At 39.6% G+C, this 22699-nt stretch overlaps 1 protein-coding gene across 9 annotated transcripts in view; it reads left to right on the forward strand.

Moving 5' to 3' along the window:
• The window catches only part of map4k3b (mitogen-activated protein kinase kinase kinase kinase 3b), a 119709-nt gene extending 98753 nt beyond the window's left edge, over positions 1-20956 (forward strand). For 8 of the 9 annotated variants that reach the window (XM_042333777.1, XM_007894390.2, XM_042333778.1 and 5 more), the window contains 12 exons: positions 2640-2724; positions 2812-2891; positions 3706-3766; positions 4436-4553; positions 5505-5563; positions 6481-6584; positions 9200-9371; positions 13680-13748; positions 15804-15896; positions 17042-17112; positions 17559-17614; positions 19133-20956. In XM_042333777.1, the coding sequence (XP_042189711.1) occupies positions 2640-2724; positions 2812-2891; positions 3706-3766; positions 4436-4553; positions 5505-5563; positions 6481-6584; positions 9200-9371; positions 13680-13748; positions 15804-15896; positions 17042-17112; positions 17559-17614; positions 19133-19220 (1056 nt within the window). In that variant the 3' untranslated portion in view covers positions 19221-20956. Of the gene's footprint in view, positions 1-2639; positions 2725-2811; positions 2892-3705; positions 3767-4435; positions 4554-5504; positions 5564-6480; positions 6585-8721; positions 8773-9199; positions 9372-13679; positions 13749-15803; positions 15897-17041; positions 17113-17558; positions 17615-19132 lie in introns of all 9 variants that reach the window. The other variant, XM_007894389.2, reaches the window with a different exon arrangement.
• Positions 20957-22699: the final 1743 nt, after the last annotated feature.

Raw genomic sequence — 22699 nt, forward strand, 5'->3', positions numbered from 1 at the left:
CTGGAATCCCTTCGCCTCGCCCCTTCCCTTGCCGTCTTTAAGGTCTGTCTTAAGACCTTCTCTTTGACCGCTCCTTTGGTTTTCTTCCCGTCCCCACCCTCTTGAATCCAACCCTCAGCTCGGGTGCAAACCTGCGAGTATCCAGTGTCTTACATTAGACTTACATTAGAATATACAGCACAGAAACAGGCCATTCAGCCCAAGTGGTCTATGCCGGTGTTTATGCTCAACATGAGCCTCCTTCTGCCCTTCCTCAACTAAGCTTTCAAGCATAACCTTCTATTCCTTTCTCCCTCATGTACCTATCTAGCTTTCCCTTACAAATACATGTATGCTATTTGCCTCAACAACTCCTTGTGGTAGCATGTTCCTCATTCCCACTAGTCTCTGTATGAGGAAATGTCTTCTAATTTCTCTATTTGTGACTATTTTATATTGGTTTGGACATCCCTGGTTTTGGTCTCCCCCACAAGTGGAAACATCTTCCCTGTGTCTACCCTATTAAAACCTTTCATACTTTTACCTCTATCAGGTCAGCCCTTGCCCTCCTCTTTTCAAGAGAAAAGAGTCCAAGCATGTTCAGCCTTTCCTGATAGGTATAACCTCTCAGTTCTGGGATCTTCCTTGTGAATCTTCTCCAGTGCCTCTACGTCCCTTCTATAATGTGAGGACCAGAACTGCACACAGTATTCTAACTGTGGTCTAACCATTGTTCTATAAAAGTTTACCATAACTTCCCTGCTTTTCATTACTATCCCTTTAGAAATGAATCCCAATGCCTGGTTTGCTTTTTATGACCTTATTAACCTGCGTTGCTACTTTTAGTGAATTGTGTATGTGTACCCCCAGATCCTTTTGCTCCTCTACCCCGTTCAGGTTTTTATTTTTCAGGATGTATGTGACTTCCTTATTCCTTCTAACAAAATGTACCATCTCACACTTTTCTACATTGAAATGCATTTGCTATTTAAATGCCCATTCAGCAAGTTTATTAATGTTTTGCTGTAATTTGTTGCAGTCCTCCTCTGTATTAACTACTCCCCCCAATTTGGTGTTGTCCGCAAATTTTTAAATTGCACTGCTGTTTCCCGAATCCAAATCATTAATGTATATTGTGAACAACAGTGGTCCCAAAACCAATCCTTGTAGAATACCCCTGCCAGTCTTGAGTAGCTACCCTTTACCCCTATTCTCTGTCTTAGGACATCCTCCCGCCATGAATAGTGCTGTACAAATGCAATTTGTTGTTGATCAAGAACAACCAACACTGACTGATTATTTACCCACTCTAACCAGATTGAGCCCTCACCACCGCTTCACCCAAACTCAGCTAACTCAGCACAAATAGTCTTCTACCTCCTTGATGTACATGATTTATTACAACACCTCATAGTGCATTTAACAACTGCAGTTGGGAAAGGCTTTGCTCTGAAGTGCTTATTTCTCATACAAAGTTGTTTGTCCTATATATAATGCATCTTCAAACATAGGCAACCTTATTGCATGGACAATATGCAAGGAAAGAAAACCTCATTCAACAAAAATAAATGTAGTAATTTGACACTTTCGTTCAGTGTTCTGGTCGAATTTGATTTTAGTTAGCATCAATGTTTTTTTTGATAGATTTGTGTTAAAAATGTTATTTCAGAGTTTATTTGTATCAGCCATAGATATTTCCAACATTGATTCCACGAAGGTTTAATTTTGATATCTTCGAAATACGTCCAGTTTATTCAAAACACCATTTATTTCATCCATTTGTGGCCTTGTCAATGATTCTGGAGGCAATTTACTTAGGGTATAGCTCAAGAGGTGATAGTATGCTGATGTGCACATTAAAAATAAAGCCTAACCTAAAATCAAATACAAAATCTGACTTGCATCATGGGTGAATTAAATACTATTATTATTTTGTTCCTTTTTCTAGGTGGTAATACCACATTTTGAAATAAATTTGCAGACAAAACAGGTAAAACCTGGAAATAGGTATTGTAGGAAAACCAAATACAAAACTAGACCATTTAACTTTATTAACCAATAATTTGATGTGACACACGGTCACTGGCATGCTGGGTGAGAATTAAATGACACTAATTGCAATGAACACTTTGTTGTGGCTGCAGTTTTTTTAATCCTATTTCCTGTATTGTTTCCCGAGGAGGTTGTGTACTAATTGCATAAATCAAACTTTTGTGTGGTTGTCATTTCAGAAACCCACCTATTTCTCTAGCATTGTTCTTGTGATTTGAAATATAACAGTGAATATGAAAAATGAATTTATGATGCACTGAGTTGGGAGGTGCCCTCATTACTTACAAGGCCTGAAAATTCTCAGTGTTAACTTTAAGGTCAGGCTTAAAATTTAAAATAGTGCAGAATTTGGGGATGAAAAATTAATTCAGTCTTAATTTGGAGGCTAGTTTTGTATTTTTTTTAAAAAAGGAGAAAAAATTCTAAAATTCTGCTGTCTTAAATTTTAAGACCGTGTTCTTAATGCTAAGATATGAGACATTTTAGTTCCTGGATGTTTTAAAGAATGTACTACAGTATAGGAATCAGACACCGCTCCATGCAGAAAATAACCACCACAGTCACATCAGTTCAAGTTACAATAAACTTTCTATTCAAATCTTTTTCAGATGGGTGCTTGTTTCTCTAAGGTTTTCAACGGTTGTCCTTTAAAAATTAATTGTGCCGCAACATGGATTAATCCAGACACAAGAGGTACTTGTCATTTTCGTCCCAAAGTATTCAACAATTGGATTCTTGATTCCTGCTCATCAATTTTTTAATCTTGTTTGATTTTTGTAGATCAGTATCTCATATTTGGTGCCGAAGAAGGTATTTATACTCTGAACCTTAATGAATTACACGAAACGTCAATGGAGCAGGTAATTAGTCTGTTTGTTACATTAACTGAGGAATTAAACGGCTAAACACCCAAAGGCACTATTCTTCACCATCCACTCACCTGTACTAATCTCCATACCCCCATCACACCAATTCTAGCTACGTTCCATTGGCTCCCTATCGCCGAACGGATCGATTTCAACATGCTCACACGAGTTTTCAAATCCCTTCGTACTTTGGCACCTCTCCGACTTGCGTAACCCACAACCTGCTGCATCCACTCGACTGGCTCCGGCCTTCTGCATATCTCTCGTGCCCTCCGTTCCACCATTGGCATGTACGCTTTCATCCACTACCCTCCGAAGCTCTTGAGCACTCTTCCTCTATCCCTCCACCTTGCCCCTTCCTTCCTCACCTTCAGGTTGTGCCTGAATTCATTCCTCTTCGACCATGGCCACAGTCACCTCCCCCTGGATCAGCCTTGTGCTCTGCCACTGTCAAGCACTCTGGACGCTACCCTGGGTGAGGGGCGCTGTATAAATGCAAGTTGTTGTGAACGTCAGTCAGCATATGACATTTATTGTATTGCTGAAACCAATCGAGAGAGCCTCTTTCTACAACAACAAATTACATTTATATAGTGCCCTTCACATCAGGAGGAGTCCCAAGACATTGCTGGGAGGATGTTAGAATACAATCTTATTTGAGAATCATTAAATATTTGAACTGAAATATATTTGTTTTATTGAAAAAATTTAATATAATGTGCAATTTTACTTGGTGAAATGTTACCTGAAGTTGCTGGTAATGCTGAAATTGTTTCACATCTCAGATTGTTCTGTATTTTTGTTGAAGCTCATCCCAAGAAGATGCTCGTGGTTGTATGTAATGAACAATGCATTACTGTCAATATCTGGTATGTTTCTTATCTCATTTTAGTGTATCATAAATTCAATAACTCACTTTAAAGTGTTTTGTGTTTCAAATGTATGAGGATGTTTTGATGGTATATAGTTGTCTATATACTGCTTCACAAAGCTCCTAGTTAGTGAAATTTAGCTTGAAGATTGAGGTATTCGTACTTGAAGGGGTGTTTTTATATATTGCATATACTCTGTGCATACATAAACTTTCACGAGATGCATTGCTTGAATTGCTTGTAGTTGTATCCCACTGTACAAGTGAAATACCTTTGCAAAGCTTTCTGAATAAAATATGGACTTTATTCATATCACATAGTGAAAGGAATTTAGTTCCCTTTAAGAGATTTTTGGTTTGTGTTGCCTATTTCTGAATTTGTGGGCTTGCATGTATATTTAGATGTCACAGAAATTCTAAGCTTTCTTGGCTTGCTGTTAAATTTTACCTCATCTAAAAGAACTGCTCTGTGTACTATTACACTGCAGTAACTCCAGTCTCTCCAACTGTGATTTTCTTTGTGCTTGTGCAACCTTCCTTTCCCTCTTTCATTCATCCAAGTATATATATATAAAAAATTATCAAGAATCCCTCAAAACGTGTAAGTGTAGATAACATTTCTTGGTCTTGAAGTGGTTAATTACCTAATATGTATTCCTGTTTTTAGGAAAAGCTTCCCAACTATATTCTCATAATTTGTTGGGCCTTTTTGAGTACGCTAGACAAATGCAAAAATTGCCTGTCGCTATTCCTGCACACAAGCTTCCAGACCGAATACTACCTAGGTAAATGGAGATTCATTTTTATTTGTTATCAATATTATAAGTTACAACTACAAAGTAATCATTTCTATTATTATTATTAGAAACTAGGTAAAAGTAAACAGAAAAAATAAGGAAAATTAAGTGTGAAAATGTTTTAGCATCTAGTTACCACAAGGCAAATTCACAATACAGTGCAATCTTGGTTTAAAGCTGCTTTATAGCACACACTCAGTTGTAATGCAGTTGCAGTATGAACCCCGTTCACTACACATGCACAACAAACACCAAAGTGACTTTGTGGTGTCCTGATGACCACACAAGCTCAGCCTTTTTTAAAGCTTAAGAACTGGACAGCACAAAGGAAGCTGGTTATCATACCTTATTATTGCATGGGTTGGGATTTTATGGATCGCCACTAAAACCACTACTGTTATGAGGCTCCATTATAACTCCATTGCTATCACCAACTGGAGATCAGACTCTTCACTGTAGCAAAAGAGGGAAATAATAAGGGTTGCTCTAACTGGCTCCATGGCAGCACTGGCAGATGCAGGAGAGTATGTTACTTACCTGAGTACACAACGAAAATGAGAGCAAAGTTTTAATATTCTATAATAAAATGCTCAACACGTCCAAACAAAGGAAGCCTTAATGTGAAAGCTCTTAAACTCACAATTCTTTCAAAATTATTACATGTTTTTATGTTGATGTTGGTAATTGGGGAAAAAAGTATTATAGTTTATGTTCTACCAATGTTGGCTTCTGGTTGTTCAAACCTAATATTAGTATCAAATATTTTAATTTCATATCGTGTTGAAAATCTCAATTTCCCTCAAATGTAATTGCTAAGTGTATATTTGTTGGCAAATGGAGCATCCCCTGACTAACTGCAATCGCTTGTAACTAACATGAGAAGTCATGTTTTCATAGATTCTACACATTGAGAACTAAACATATCAACTTATTTTGCAGAAAATTTGCAGTATCCACCAAAATTCCAGATACAAAAGGCTGCCAAAAATGTTGTGTTGGTAAGAAACTGCTGTTAATTTCTTAAATATTTTGTTTTAATGCTAATGATATATTCTTAAATGCAGAATAAATGATGGAAAGCAATAAAACATCAAGGGTTTGAGATGACTTTCTAAATAGTATTACATGGAACTTGGGCGGCACATCACTGTCATCCCAACGCCGAGATATTTTATGTTCTTAATTCCTATCAATGTTCTGTTAGATATCTGGGGGTGACCTTTTTATTTTGATTCACCTATTTCTCTTCCCTGCTAAGAGAATGGTTCCAGATGATGAGCTGTCAATGACTGAACAGCATAATTTTAACTAAGGGCTTGAAAATACATAATAATTGCTATGCTGGAGTGGATGTGTTTAGTAGCTTGAAATGGTGAAATATTTATAATATAAATTCACCTTAATTTTTTCCCATTTTGTATAAAATGAAAATAAGAAAAGTTGTTCAGGATTTAAAATGAAATCTGGCTTCCACATGACTGAGTGGATTTGAAGGGCCCTCTGGATCTTTTTCTGCTTTTTCTGTAATTACAACTAGCAATAATGACCATAAGGCTCAAATCGTCAGTGCAATTTAGAGATTTTTCTACATGAAAATCATGTTCTTGTATGTATTACAAGATTGTAATATAATTAAAAGATTTGGATCACTTCATAAGCCAAGCAGTTTCACATTTTGAGTTGTATTCAATTGCTGTCCCGATTATGGCCACTAAATGTTATTGGAGAATGTATGATTGCAAATGTCAAACAAAACAGCATTTCAAGAGACTTTACATCAGTGTGTCAGCCTGCTCAGTTGGAAATACTGAGTCAGAAATTGTGGGTTCAAACTCCACATTGGAACTTTAAACTCATAACCCAACACCAGATTGCATAGCGATTAAGAATATAAGTTGATTTTTTTTTATTACAGTAAGGAATCCTTACACCGGACACAAATACCTATGTGGTGCTTTGCAGTCCAGCATCGTGTTGTTAGAATGGGTTGAACAAATGCAGAAGTTTATGTTGATCAAAGTAAGTTAAACTATGCAACTATGTGACGTTCCATCAAAGTGGCATAATATGAGTTTGCTTTTTCTTGTAAAATACAAATGAAAATTGAACAGATGATGCACGACATACAGAGAAACCTCATTATATAGTGGTTGGCTGGGCCCAAAGTCTCAGTGGCTGAGTTATAAGTGAGATGCCAAAATTTTCTGGGTCCTTATGTTGCTGTTGTTACTTCCTGTGAATATGTGCACTGCTGAAGTTTGTTCCTTCACAAACTAATTAGTGTAGAGGAGATGATGTAATCTGTGATCTGACTATCCGAAAAATTACTATTGTTTAGCAGACTGGTAATTGGCTTGTCAGGACTGAACGCAGGGTTTGTCCGCAGTGTTGACTGTACATTGTACCGGATAATTAATGATTTATGATCTGCTATGGTTTCCGACAAGTAGCCATTTTAAACGTTAGATAGAGGAAAGGAATTTCCAATTTCCAACTTTCATTCTCAATTCATTTAAATTGAACTGATTCTGAAATACATCTTAATGATAATTTAGGTGTGTTTTGTCGGCGTTTTGTTCGACCCTGAGCTGTCCTTTCTCCCTCACATCCGCACCACAACTGGCACCGCCTTCCATCACCTCCGGAACATCGCCAGACTACGGCATTACCTCACCCCTCACGCTGCTGAAACCCTGGTTCACGCCTTTGTCACCTCAAGGCTGGACTATGGGAACTCTCTCCTCGCCGGCCTTCCCGGCACCTCCCTCCACAAGCTGCAGGTCATTCAGAACTCTGCAGCTCGTGTACTGTCCCACACCAGGCTTCGGGACCACATCACTCCCACCCTCGCTCGCCTCCACTGGCTCCCCATCCCCCAGAGGATTGATTTCAAGATCCTCATCCTCACCTACAAGGCCATTCACGGCCTTGCTCCCTCCTACCTCTCCAACCTACTATCCCCCTACCTACCTGCCCGTACCCTCCGTTCCTCTGGCTCTGGTCTGCTCCACGTCCCCCGCCCCAACCGCCCTACCATCGGTGGTCGGGCCTTCAGCCTCTCAGCCCCCAGGCTCTGGAACTCCATCCCCCAGTGCCTTCGCCGCCTCCTCCCTTTCCTCCTTCAAGGCCGGTCTCAAGACCTTTCTCTTTGACCGAGCCTTCAGCTCCCCTCTCGACTCTCTTCCCCCTCCTCGCTCTCTCCCTTCCCTCCCCTCACCCTGACCATTTCCCCCTCCTTGCTCCCTCCCTTCACCCTGACCATTTCCCCCCTCCTCGCTCTCTCCCCTCCCCTGACCATTTCCCCCCTGCTCGGGTCATGACCCAACTGTGCAGCGCCTTGGGACGTCCTCCTGACGTGAAAGGCGCTTTATAAATGGAATCTTGTTGTTGTTGTTGTTGTTACTCACCTGTAATTTCCTTTGTCTGTCACACCATATGTTCTCTCTGGTCAAGTCCAAGCATAAAGTGATCCTCAAGCAGTTCTTTGGAATATGTAGATTAATACTTAGTTAATATATTCTAGTTGAGCAGTTCTTCCTTCTTGGATCAGCACCAACAGAGCTTTCTATTAAAATACAAATGAAAATTGAACAGATAATGCATGACATACAAGGAAGCTTCATTATATAGTGGTTGGCTGGGCCCAAAGTCTCAGTGGCTGAGTTATATGGAAAGCATTTTAACAATTGGACATTTATTCATTGCAAAACATTTTGGAGCATATTTTTAGAGGTAAACTCACCTCCTTTTAAGAACTGGTATGTGGAAATGAATAAACCAATTAAAAAAAAAGCCTAACTTGGTCAGGAGTTTTTTATTTCTAAATATGTGAAGAATGCTTCTATTTTAACACCCAACTGACTGACTTTGTTCTATCTAATCTAGGCGTTGAAAGGGACATTATCAAACAATACAAGTTTGCTAATTTATGTTTGTTGCCTTATGTAATTATATGTATCGGCACATCCGAGCAGTTTGAATTATGTGTAACATTGAGATGTAATCTGACCAAGTGATATCAATGCATTTTGAATGCTCTTTTGAGCTAACATTTCCCCATTGATAATTTAGTCAGTTTAGTAGATAAACTTAATCTGTTGATGAAGTCAATGTGTAAGTAATCAGTAAACCAAAACCTATTTACATTTGAATACAGCCACTAGATGCAGCAGAAAAGGCAGACCTCCACAAATGTACAAAAATGAGGGTAAGGAGACCCTTTCTTTATTATAATATTCATTTGATGAGTTTATAGTTTGTTGCTCAGAGAGCCCATTTCATCTGTCATTCAGTTTGACTTTGTCCAATAAATTGTGGGTCAGTACCCATTTAGCAGAGGAGTGCAGCTTCTAGAGGCTGTATTCATATGTTAATGGGTTTTCATTTCTCAATCTATTAGTCTAGTGAAATCACTTCATCTGACATGGTTTATTTAGCTGATAATATATTGTAGAGTATAATTACATATTTAATTTAAATATATGGATTATTTTATATATACACATTGAAAATATTAGCTTCTGCTGTCTGCTTCGCCAGGACTCAGAAAATACAGGTACATTTGTTAAGGTTTCAGTTGATTATATTTTGTGCAAAAATTTAATCTAAGTATAAAATCTTTATTCTTACTCTAGCACATTGACTTTCCTCTGCCAAATCCATTGAAAGTCTTTGAAATGCTGGTGGTTCCAGAACAGGAGTACCCACTTTTATGTGTTGCTGTCAGTAAAGGAACAGAATTTAATCAGGTGGTACGGTTTGAGACTGTAAACCCAAATTCTACTTCATCTTGGTTTACTGAAACAGGTATGCTACTACTGTACTTCTCCCAGATTAACGTGAATGAGAAAAGTAACAGGTATAATCTTCTGTGTACAGAATGTATCCATTAATTGTGATTTAAAAAGTGAAATGAACTTCGCTTGATGACAACAATTAGTTTTGTTCAGTTTCTAACACTGCGGATTATGTTTTGTGCTATTCAACATTTTTCTCCCCCAGAGACATAAGGTGATTTTCCTTCTCCAGAAGAGTGGGTTATTTTTAGTCTAACTCCATATTCTTATTATTATTATAGAACTGGACTTGATTAGTTTATACATAGTTGTATGCAGCTTTACAAATTCTGAGCAATAAGTGTACTCAGTGAGGTTATCCCTTCAAAGAAAAATAAATTAGAAAATAATAAAAATGTTGTCACTCAATCAACGACTGTTTGTGGGACACTGCTGTGTGCAATTGGCTGCCGCATTTCGCACACCAAGTAAACAGTTGCTACACTTTACAATATATTCTGTGAAGTGCTTTGAGACGTCTTGAAGACGTGATAAGGAGCTATATCAAATGCAAATATTATTAATGGTAAATATTTTTCTTTTACACTGTTTTAATTGAACTGGAAATTAGTAATATTGTTCCACCATGAGGAATGTTTTGTCTGTTTTGTGAAAAACATTTTAAGATTCCACCCAGCAGCTCAGATAATTCCCCAAACTCGTTGAGAATGTTCTAAGCAGCTTTTGTTTAAAAGAGCTTTTTGTTGGTGAGCGAGGTAAGCTAAATTTAACTGAAATGCATTTCCCAAGGGAACAAGGATTGTCCCTGCAATGCTTAGGTCGAACCCCACGCCCCCAATTCTCTGGGCTCCAATTTGTCAAAGCACGATGCAGGCCTGATACCTGTCTTCACAGCCATTCAAAGAAGACAACAACAATAACAAGTTGGATTTATATAGCCCCCTCCACGCCGGACAGCATCTCAGAGCGCTTCATAGTAACGGATCCCAGGGATGAGCCAGGGGGAGGTGGAGGAAGGTGGCCAAAGACAGGTGACTTCATCGCCTCTCTGGCTGGGCAAGCCTGGCCTGTGCCAAATGACCAACTGCTCAAGCTAGTTCCATATTTCAGTGTCTCCGCTTCCTCTTTGTGAGGCGAACAAACTCCTCAGACCGGAGGTACTGCAATACCAATCCCAGCCAACAGCGGGCCGAAGGCATAGCTTCTGCCAGATGCATTATAGAGAGGTTTAGTCCTCTGACTGACTTCTTCCCCATAGATAGTCCCCAAAGTGACTTCGCCACTTATTCCAGCTGAACCCTTTTCTCTGCTGTTTATTTACATCCCTCACAGTTAATCTAGATGTTAATCTGGATATTTCAATCTTTATCTTTTTCAGTTTGTTTAGAATGCTAGCACCAAAGACATCAAAAATATATTTGTAACCGTCTTCTGTTGTGTATGCTAATAAAAGTCGTCTGCGCTCTGGCTCATGGTCCGACACATTCTAATGCATTTATTGACCAGTTGTATTCAGTAAAAGTTGATGCAGTCTTGACATGATCCATTATCCTGCATTGATTTGACACAATGATTGCTACCGTTGAACAAATGTATCATCAATGCACTGTTGAGCTCTCTTAACACAAAAATGAAAAATTATTAAATGTGCATTTTCTTTACTCAGTTTCTGCTGAGACCCTGGTTATACGTCACATTTGATGAACACAGACTGGTTATACTGCACATTTAAGTCCTCTGACCCTATTGTATTTGAAGTAATACATTAAGTATTTTATATTCTTCAATGATGATGCCCTTCTCACTAGATTGTAAACCTGAGGATCTAATGTCTCTTCAAAGGTCATGCTCTGTCTGTGAACTTTTTCTGCTGTTCTAGCTAAATATCCTCAACTGTCATGAAAATCATTGATTCACAGATGATAGTGAAACAGTTAACAGGATGTTTTTTTTTAAAAAACACAGATCTCGGAACAACCAAAAACATTGTAGTTATTAAAAAATGGAAATCTCAAATTAGCAAGGGGACAGAATCTGTTCACAAAAAGAAAATTAACTTTATTTGCCTCCCCCCAGATTCCTGAGTTGCTGCTCTAATTCAGTACCATTCATTTTATCTCAGCCTATTTTTTATCATAAGTAAATTTCACCAGGTTCCAGTTGGTCTATGTAGCCAGGTCGTTTAGGTAGATGAAAAACAATTAAGGTCAAGCATTACTCTTTCTCTTTTTTATCATGAATATTGTCTTTCCTTTTTTAACCTCCACCCTTGATTCCAGGACCACTGTTGTTCTGACCGATTGCCTATACAAATTTACATTTATATAGTGCCTTCCAGATTGGGAGGACATACAGAAATGAAACTTAACAAGTTAGAGGCTCTCCTAGTAGGCTCCCATCAGTATTTTCTCACCTCAAGATGCTAACAGCATCAACCTATATGGATGCACATTTCACCTTGCAGAGCAAGTGTGGAACCGCAGTGTTTGGTTTGACTCCCAACTTTTCTTTAAACCTCACATCTATGCATTAACCCACACAGGTTTCCCCCACCTCTGCCACTATCTCTCCCCTCAGGCTGCTGAGACCCAAATTCATCAAGTACAGACTAGACTATGCCACCTCTTTGCTCACCAGACTGCCCAGCTCTTCACAAGCTGCAGACTATCCAGAACTCTTCAGCTCATGTCCTTCCCACACTAAACTGTGAGCCTTTCGCCCCCATCCTTGCTTGGCTCCACTGACTCCCCATCCCCCAAACAATTGCGTTCAAGATAATCTTTCTAACCTCTAAATCCCTCCACGGTCTTTCCGCACTCTACCTCTGCGATCTTCTCAAACTGTACACCACCTTTGCAACATTGCCTAGCTCTGCCACTGTCTCTTAGTGCAGGCCGCCGAGACCCGCATCCATGCATTCGTCACATCCAGCTCGACTACGCAAACACCCTAACTCCTCCCTCCACAGGCTGCAGATCATCCAGAACTCTGCAGCCCAAGTCCTCTCCCGCACCAGGCTCCGCTACTATATCACCCCTATCTTCGCCCGGCTCCACTGGTTTCCCATCACACAGAGGATAAAGTTCAAGATCCTGGTCCTCACCTTCAAAGCCCTCCATGGCCTTGCTCCTCCCTTCCTGTCCGACCTCCTAACCCCCTACCAACCTGTCCGCTCCCTTCGTTCAGCGGACTCCAACCTGCTTCACATTTCCCGCCTTGCCAGCTCTGTTCCCCGCCTTCAGCCACTCTGCCCCCACTGCTTGGAGCTCCGTTCCACAGCCCCTCCATCTCGCCCCCATCCTTGCCTTCTTCAAGATCCATCTCAAGACCTTCCTTTTCAGCTGTGCCTTTGGTCACCCTCCAATCCCTACCCTCCCCACTCTATCTCCACCCCTCCTGATCACAACCACTAGCTCGGGTGCGGATCCCTGACTGTCCAAGACCTGACGTGAAAGGTGCCACACAAATTGAATTTGTTGTTGCTATACAAACCCAGTAGCTCTGTTGAGCAGGCACTGGCATGCTTTGTCCCCATCCTACCATCAGCAGTTATGCTTTCAGCCTCCCTACCCCCACTCGCTGCAACTCCATCTCAGAGTTCCCACAAATTGCCCCTTTTGTCTCCTTTAAGTTCCATCTTAATGCCTTCTCATTTGTACTGCGTCTTTGGTCGTCTTCCCCCCCCCGGCCCCTCCACCACCCTCAACTACCACCCCCAGCTCGGGAGCAAACCCTGGACTATCCAGTGCCTTGGGGCATCCTCCTGATGTGAAAAGCACAATGTAAATGTTAATTTATTGTTGTTAACCATTTTTTAAATCTAGCCTCATGTACTGCCTCAGATTCCTATGATTCAGAGGCAAGACTGCTGCAACCTGAGCTCGGCTGACACCTGGACATGTTCATCCATTTCATACAATATTTACCATTTTTTGAGTTATAGACTTAGCACTACTGTTAGGTGTTCTGTTTCTACTTCATTGTGATATTGTTCAGTAATGTTTTTACAGTTAATGCGGTCTTGTAAACATCAAATCTACCAAAATTCTTTGAAATCTTAGTAAGGACTCCTTCCAATTACCCCAAGTAATACCGACCCATGGGAATTCCATTCTGAAAGTAGATCACATAGAATGGAGTTCCCGCAGGTTAAAGTATTTCTAATTTCCTTTTTATGGAATCTGTTAAGAATTACTACAAATTAAATCTTAATATTTCCCAGAAAAGACTGGTTACTCAAAAAGGCTTCACTATCTTGTGGGTGTGTTTCATAAGAAACAAAATAAAGAAAATATGTTTGGTAATATTTGTTTTACAGATATTCCACAGGCAAATGTCATCCATGTGACCCAGCTTGAGAGAGACACAATACTCGTCTGTATGGATCGTAAGTTTCCAAAACAAATTTTAATTTTATAGTTTAAACAAGTACCACAAGAGGAAACTACATACTGTTCATCTCTCAAATGTTAATAGTTTTTTAAAATGTAAGTTATATATTTGCATAAAATATTGTTAAAAAAGAGAGCAGGTGAGCAAAGGAAATACATAACATGTAGGAGCAGGAGTAGGCCATTCGGCCCTTCGAGCTTGCCCCGCCATTCAATCATGGCTGATCTTCTAATCTAACTCCAGCTAATAACCTGACCCTGCCTTATCCCCATATCCCTTAATCCCTTTTGCAATACGATTTTTATTTTAACAAATAACTACTTGTAGGTGTTACTTGCTACAGGGACACAAAATCTATCAATTTATTTTCATTTTGACTAGTTAATTTGTCTGTCTTAAGATGGTGAGTAGACTCTTGTCAAATGAAAGGAGACAAATGTTCCATTATCTTAAATTAAGGCCCCGATATGATCAACAATTCTGACATTTGGTATTGCGCCTTTCACGTCAGGAGAACATCTCAAAATGCTTCACTGTAAGGTGATTGTGTATTTGTAGGCGCATGCACCAGCTCATTTGCCCACAGATACATATTATAATAATAATACTTGTCTTTGATACAGTGCCTTATGTCTTTGAGACATCTCAAAGCTCTTCACAAAATATACTGTAAAGTGAATTGACTATATATTTTGTGGGTGAAATATACAATCGTATATCCCAGCAACAGTGCCATGAAGTGAATGTCCAATTTTATTTGGGGGATTGTTGGCTAGGACATCAGAAGAAACTCATTTCTCTTTTTGAATGGAACTAACGGGTCTTTAACATCCACCTGAAAAGGTGCCCAGGACCTCAGTATAGCTCCTCATTATCCTTGCTCACAGTTATAATCAGGTCACCAGGCATGGACCTGAAATTAGAAGACAGAGAAAACTTTACTTTATTGACAGGTGGCACAAAGATTCTGAGATCAGTTAGTTAAATTTTTCAAGTAAATTAAGATGGGTGGATGGCTGCTGTCCTTTAAAAGCAAATTTGGTATTTCAAGTGCTACATTCAGTGCTTTACAGGATTTTAAATGATGATTATTATATTAGCACTCGACTACCCTGCTCATCTTATATTTTCTTACATTTTTACTCTGAATGAAGAAACAATCGTAGAAATATACTTACTGCTGTCTTCTTGTAATGGTCTCATGTTCTATGAGAGCAGATGAAATCCTGAATGTCTTTCTCTGAACATTTAGATTTTTTTATGGACATTTCCTCTTGGCTTGCTACTATCGTGGGTATCTATGTACAGAATAGTAATGTGTATAATTAAAAAATTGAGTATTGAGATTCAAAAAGTGTTTAAAAAAAAAAATGATTGTTTAGAAAATGCATTTCCTGCAGTAATTCCCACCTACGTTGCTCTGACTTGCACCAAGAATTCTGTTCCAATGCGCCACATGGTACAAAGTCTATGCAGGTTGCCATTATAGGCAGCAGGAACCATGTTTTACATCATGAGATTTTTTTCCTGTACTTTTTCAACCCCATTTTGGTCAAAAGTACATATCTTTGTTACATGTTTAATACATTTACGTATAAATGGGGGAACTATGTTAGAATGTGCATTGGTTGAGTCAGGTTCATTTTTAGGGTCTACTGTAGACAAGAAACTCTGCACATTCAGTTTCCAGGGTTGACAAAAATATGGTCACCTTCTGAGTTGTCAAAGACATTGGGTCTGTAGCGATCTGATGACCTAGAAGCTGCCACTTTTTTGGGCTTCATTTTAATTGGGGTGTCAGATACTAGACACAGATCACTGCATTATAATACAATTAGCCTGCATTTTAACTAAGAAAAGTATCACCTTTTTTACAAGTAGATTTGTTTTCATGACACAGGTGGTTTCATTTTGCTTGTAACTTGGGCTCTTCAACAAAGTATCTTTTATTAATAGATCTTTATTAAATAAATCCCCATTGAAACAAAATAACCTACATATCGGAATAATAAACTACCTGCTTTAACATACTATTCTTTCTACACTTCAGGATGTTTAAAAATAGTAAATCTTCAAGGGCGATTGAAATCGAGCAGAAAATTGTCATCAGAGCTAACATTCAGTTTTCAAATTGAATCAATAGGTAAGTCTGTGTTTTCGTTTGTAGTTATTTGTTTTTAAACTGATTTTATTTCATTTACAAATACAGAAAACAAACAACAACAACTTAGATTTATATAGCGCCCTCCACGACGGACGGCGTCGCAGAGCTCTTACAGTAGCCAGGGGCCGAGCCAGGGGGAGGGGGAGGAAGATGACCAAAGGCGCGGTCGAAAAGAAAGGTCTTCAGCAGGGACCTGAAAATAGGAAGAGAGGGGGCGAGGCGAAGGGAGTGAGGAAGGGAATTCCTCGGGAATTAACAATTAACAAATTAATAAAACACTTAACAATGGATCACTATTATAAGATGCATTTCCTTTAATAGGTATCAGGAATTTTTCGTTGGGAGTAGTACAAAGGTTGCATACCCGTCGAAACAAATTTGTCATTTAAATTCATAATGCAATTAAACAGAACTCTGGCTGTCACATTTGCCTTCAAAATAGTCACTACACTAAAATACAATAGCTCCTGTGAAGCATTTGAGACATCCTCGTGAAGAGAAAAGTGCTAAATAAAATGGAGGAATGTTATATAATAAGTTGTCCATAAGAAAAAAATGAACAGGCTCACTAACATACGAGGGGTTATACCTTTCAACTTGCTGTTCGCAAATTGGTTATCCGTTTGCCCACAAAAAATAATTACTGTACTTTATAGTACATCCTGTGAAGCCCTCTAGGACGTCCTCTTAACGTGAAAGGCACTAACCAAATTTAAGGATAATTATTATACTGCATTCCAACCCACGAATGAGAACCTATTTATCAGTGGAAACCCCTCACGCTTCTTGATGAAGGTCTAAGCCTTTCAATCACCATGGATAATAACCTTGCATCAATATTTAACTGTCAACCGTATCTCTGGATAACTAACTCCTTTTATTTATGTGGAAATTGAACTATAATTTGATATTTTCATGGTCACATCACATAAATGGTTTAGCAAAAGCCGCATATTTTGATTTTCCATAAAACACTGCTTACCATTCATTGTGCATTCTAAATGCATTGTATTGTCTTTTAAAACCAAAATTTTTTGGAGTTATTATTTGAGCTTATTTAAGTAATTGATCCTGTCATCTGACTGCATTGAGACAAATTTACATTTTTTGTTTTTTCTCTTTAGTTTGTTTACAAGACAGTGTGCTTGCTTTCTGGAAACATGGAATGCAGGGAAGAAGTTTTAAGTCCAATGAGGTAAATTAACATAATGTAATAGATTTTATCTTCGACTTATTGTATATTATTATTATTATTGTGTTAATATTTTGATGGAATGTGGCATTACGAACCTGAAATGGAGTATTTTAATTTTGTGGATAACTAATTACCAGCATTGCAAATAGTGAATCATCCAATAAATTTCTATTAGCTTCTTTGTATGGTAAGCATTGAAATAATGCTTATAGTAAAGATAATAGCACTTGCCCTTTAACTGGATCACCTTGGATCATGATGTTTTCCAGTGCAAAGCACTTGTAATTTGTCCCATATTTCATCTGAGAACAAATTTATCCTTTTGGGCTGAAATAGAAGTTTCTTTTAATGAACAATATAATTAAATATTATATGCAAACATTTTTGTGAAGCTCAATGAAGGAGTAAAATTATTAACCATGAATGTGTTATTGAAACCTATTCAGATTACGCAAGAAATTTGCGATAATTCAAGAATCTTCAGACTTTTAGGCTCTGACAGGTGAGTAGACCTTGATGTTGTACGATCATAATTCTATTGAACTTGCAAAGCTATTTTGAGGGCTACTTGTGACTGAATAATGTCAAAAAAGTTAAGTACAATACAATTTATATCGCGCTTTTGACATGCCGGCTGGGCAACCAAGCTGCGGTGGGAGCCGAAGAAGGTAGAGAAAGGAAAGATGATTGAAAGCACGGTCAAAGAGGTATATCTTGAGACCAGCCTTGAAACGAGGGAAGCGAGAGAAAGAGTCAGAGGGACTCTATGATGGAGTTCCAGAGTGCTGGAGCAAAATGGCTGAATGGCTGCCCACTGATGATGGGGCAGATGGTGTTTGGAACATGCAGTAGGTTGGTGTTTGCTGAGCGGCTGGGTCGGTAGGTTTGAGAGGTGGCGGAAGTAGGGTGGAGCAAGACTGTGGACGGATTTCCAAGGTGAGAGGATCTTGAATTCAATCTACGGGGGATGGGAGAGCCAATGGAGCTCAGCAAGCATGAGGGATAATAAGCTTGCAGAGCTTAGTGCGTGAGAGGACACAAGCTGCAGAATTCTGGATAGTCTTGAACCTGGGGAGTGTGGCCAGCAGAGTGTTAGTGCAGTCAAGCCTAGACGTGATGAAAGAGTGGATTTCATCTCAGCAGCCCAGGGAGTGGTAGTGGAGAACGCAGCCAATGGTTACAGAGATTGTTTCAAAAGTAATTTATTTGTGTTGCCTTGCAGTCCGTTACAACATTATGTAAAATGTACACCATAGTTTAAGATTATTGTTGAACCATTCCAAACACTTTTTCCCTGGAGAGAGAATATTGTATTGACGTTCTTTAGCGGTCTTGATTGCCAGATTTTCCTTCTACTCTAGCAATAAAGGCTTAAAGGCACATAAATTAGATTAGGTTTGACATTCTCACTTTTGCTGTTCGATAGACACAATAGAACAATGCACTATCTCCAAAGGCTTAGCGGTTAGACACTGCATAGTGAGCACTATTTCATACAAACCAGATGCGGGTTCAAATCTCAGGCTTATTGATTTAGCTGGTGTCAGCTTGGCTCAGTTGGTAGCAATCTCACCTCTTGAGTCAACAGGCTGTGGATTCAAGCCCCAAGTCAGAGCTTTGAACTCGAATTTGAGGCTGATACAGCAGTGCAGGGGGAATACTGCATTGTTAGAGTTATCTTCCTTCAGATGAGATATTCAACTGAAGCTGCATCTGCCTTTTATAGATCCCCTGGCACTATTCAAAACGAGAAGGGAGCTTCTTCAGGTATCACAGCCAACAGTCCCCAAAATAAAATTGGCTATTCACTGCATGGGTATTTGTGGAACATTGCTGTTTGCAGGGCATTGCTGTGTACAAATTGGCTGCTGCATTTGCCTACAATTAGTCACTACATTTCACAGTAAAATCCTGAAAAGCGCTTAGAGTCACCTCAACAACATAATACATTGCTATATTAAATGCAAGTATTATATCAAATGAAACTATTATTAAATACAGAATTGTTTTTGTCTTGTAGGGTGGTGGTACTGGAGAGTAGGCCAACAGACAACCCTACAGCCAACAGCAACTTGTACATCCTGGCAGGCCATGAAAATAGCTACTAATTGCTATCAAAGGTTGCATGAAAGTGACCATAGACTGCATAATTAGCAAATACACTACTGCTTTCTTCTGGTTTGAAGAATGTTTGAGATTGTTCAGAAGCCACAGTACAGTCCATATGTTTATTGTGGCATGAAACACATGTGGATGACATTTTAAGTGCCACATCCGCTTAATTTCAAAATGCTACACAAGTGCTTGGTTTACCATATGTAATCTGTACATAAATGTGCAGTATTTTTTGAGTGCATACTTATTGTTGAAGTCACACTACTATTCTAATGTAGATAGAAATGCATACGATGTACAGGTAGGTATATTTACTGTACAGTTGTGTAAAGGTTTGCATGATGCAAAACTTAATTTGGGTACTGCATCTAAGAAATTATTTGGGCTTATTTTATTCAGTTGAGATTAGTATATATTTTGCAGCAAGAAATAAGCAGTATGCCCACATATTCGTATGACTAACACTGTTGTATCTTAATGTGTAATTTAGTAATGCAGATATAAATTAGAATAACCTTGATCGGTTGTAATCTAAGCCTTCATTTGTATACTTGGTGGTTTTTAACAGTTTGTTGCAAATACACTGGTATTAAGTTTGCACAATAACACTGATAAATGTGATGTATTTTACTCACGTGGATAAGTGGTGAACATTAGGATTTAACTGTCCTGTTTTCAAACATAGCAGAAAACTGCTGCATTTTAGTAGCTGTTGTCTTTTATATGCGATGTTTTAAACAAGAAATTTGGGTTGGACACAATTTTATCATTCAGGATTTTATTTGCTATAAGATAAATAACAGAAGCCTTTTGCTGCTGTCATTAAATCATACTACCCGTGTTAGTAAAACTCCAAAAATAAATACAATTGTTTTTTGTATATGGAGAATGAAAGCACTGTAAAAAGCTTAAACTATGGTATCAAGATGCATTTCAACATTTCAAGATGTCTGTGTATACACAATTTTTGATATAACACAATGTTATATCACTCACTAGCACATTTTAAGATGTACTTTTGTAACCATAGTAAAAATTACTTTTTTTTAATGGGGGGAGGGGGGTTGTTTGAAACATCCATTTTGATTATCATTGAAATATTTCTATGTAAGCCTCATTATGCCAAATTTGCATACCTATTTAAACATTTCTCCTTAAACTGTTGTATGCTTCTTTACACAAAGTTAGTTAAGTGTTTCTACCTCATGTAGATACTATTTTTGTGGGAAACACTCAGCACAAGAGCATTATTGGTATTTGATTTTTGTTTCTTTTGCTGCCTCAGTCAAATTGCAGTACCTAATATTTGTATAAAGTATAAACATAATTGCACATATGGGCTTGTTACTTTTATACATTTTCCATGTTTTCATTTGTTTGTGGTCATTGGGAACAAAATATTTTGATTTGTGTTGATTAGCCAAAATAATGATATGATGATCCTTTCAAATGTCTTTTGTTTTGTATATACTGTAAAATAAATTTGAAAGGTTACTTTTTTTAGTTAATATGCTGGTCTGAAATAATTGTGCATTAACTTCATTGCTACTAATGATACTTGTATTTTCCCCTAAAACTTTGTCTTCAACTCTATAGGAAAGAAGTGGACCACTAAAACCAAATGGTCTCACCTTTTCTGTGCCACCTGTTTTAACCATTGGCCAAAAAAAGAAATACAGTTCTGAACCTTCTTAAAAATATTATTTCTTAAAAATCTTTTTAAAAGATCTACATTGATTATTTAAGAATTTTCCACAATTCTGCGTAGTCTTAAATTATAAAAACAAAATTGTTCTATAGATTGGGATTGGTTTAAAGTGTTTGCCCGGGTGGTATGAAATGTAAAATTTGCAAAGCAAATGCATTACATTGTATCAGTTAAACGAAGGAATACAACAACAATAAATGAATGTACATTTATACAGGACCTTTCACATTGGCAGAACGTCCCAAGATGCTGGACAGTTAAGGATTTGATCGCATAAGATTTTCAAGAATGAGAACTATGCAATTTAATGACTGTTTGTGGGGCATTGTTAGGGGGAAATTGGCTGCCACATTAGCTTATAAATATACAGAAATATGTGTATATCCACATATATGCAGACTTCACAGAGTTTTTTGTGGAGGGCTTTGAGATTTCTTGAAGTCAAAGGCGTTACATTAAATGCAATTATTATTACAAACAGTGAATTTTTTCCTCATCGTATTTTCTTGATTCCTATTTTCAGTCTACATAAATCTTAATCCTAATCTTTTCTGCCTACTCTTAACTATTTTTCTCCAACATTTTTAATATTAAAACTTGGGAAATGTCTTTCTTTTCCCAACTTGGTGTTAGTATCTGACTGACTGAAAACCTAATTTTATTCACTCAACCAGCCATATGATTTTATCGGGTACCTGTTTTTTGGGTTTTTTTTTAAATCGTATTCATCAGTTCTAGGACGGAAAAAGTTCAATATCTGCAAACTTTTCAGATGCCTCCGGAGGAGAGCATCATCCATCCTCTCGCATTTTCATGGGTGTACTCTACACCTCACGGAGCCAGTACCGAATCTGGGTGTCCTGTTCGACCTTCAACTGTCCTTCACACCCCACATCTGTGCCATGACCTGCTCCGCCTTCCCCCACCCCCACAACATCGCCTGGAACCGCCACTGTCTCACACCGCAGACCGCCGAGACCCTCCTACACACATTCATCACATCCAGGCTCGACTGCAAACTCATTGCGAGCCCCGAGCCCTCCCTCCACAGAACTCTGCATCCCGTGCCCTCTCCCGCACCAGCTCCATCACCCCGTCACCCCCACCCTCACCCGACTCCACCGCTTCCCGTCACACAGAGGATACAGTTCAAGATCCTGGCCCTCACCTTCAAACCCCTCCACGGTCTTGCTCCCCCCTAACTCTCCGACCTCCTAACCCCCCACCGCCCTGTTCGCTCCCTCCGCTCAGCGGGCTCCGGCTGCTTCACGTCCCCCGCCTCGCTCGCCCCACCGTCGGGCAGGCCTTCCGCCGCTCTGCCCCCGTCCCGCAGACCCTGCGCCTCGCCACCACCCGCCATCCCTCGCCCCCGCCCCCACCCGCCATCCCTCGCCCCCACCCGCCATCCCTCGCCCCCACCCGCAGTCCCTCGCCCCACCCGCCGTCCCTCGCCCCGCCCCCACCCGCCGTCCCTCGCCCCCACCCGCCATCCCTCGCCCCCGCCCCCACCCGCAGTCCCTCGCCCCCGCCCCCACCCGCCATCCCTCGCCCCCGCCCCCACCCGCAGTCCCTCGCCCCCACCCGCAGTCCCTCGCCCCCACCCGCCATCCCTCGCCCCCACCCCCAATCGCCATCCCTCGCCCCCAATCGCCGTCCCTCGCCCCCGCCCCCAATCGCCGTCCCTCGCCACATTCAAGACCCATCTCAAGACCCTCCTCTTCGGCTGTGCTTTTGATCCTCCCCCCCCCCCCCCCCCCCCCCGTC

The sequence above is a fragment of the Callorhinchus milii genome, unplaced genomic scaffold (assembly GCF_018977255.1).
Source record: "Callorhinchus milii isolate IMCB2004 unplaced genomic scaffold, IMCB_Cmil_1.0 Scaffold3, whole genome shotgun sequence".
NCBI lineage: Eukaryota > Metazoa > Chordata > Chondrichthyes > Chimaeriformes > Callorhinchidae > Callorhinchus > Callorhinchus milii.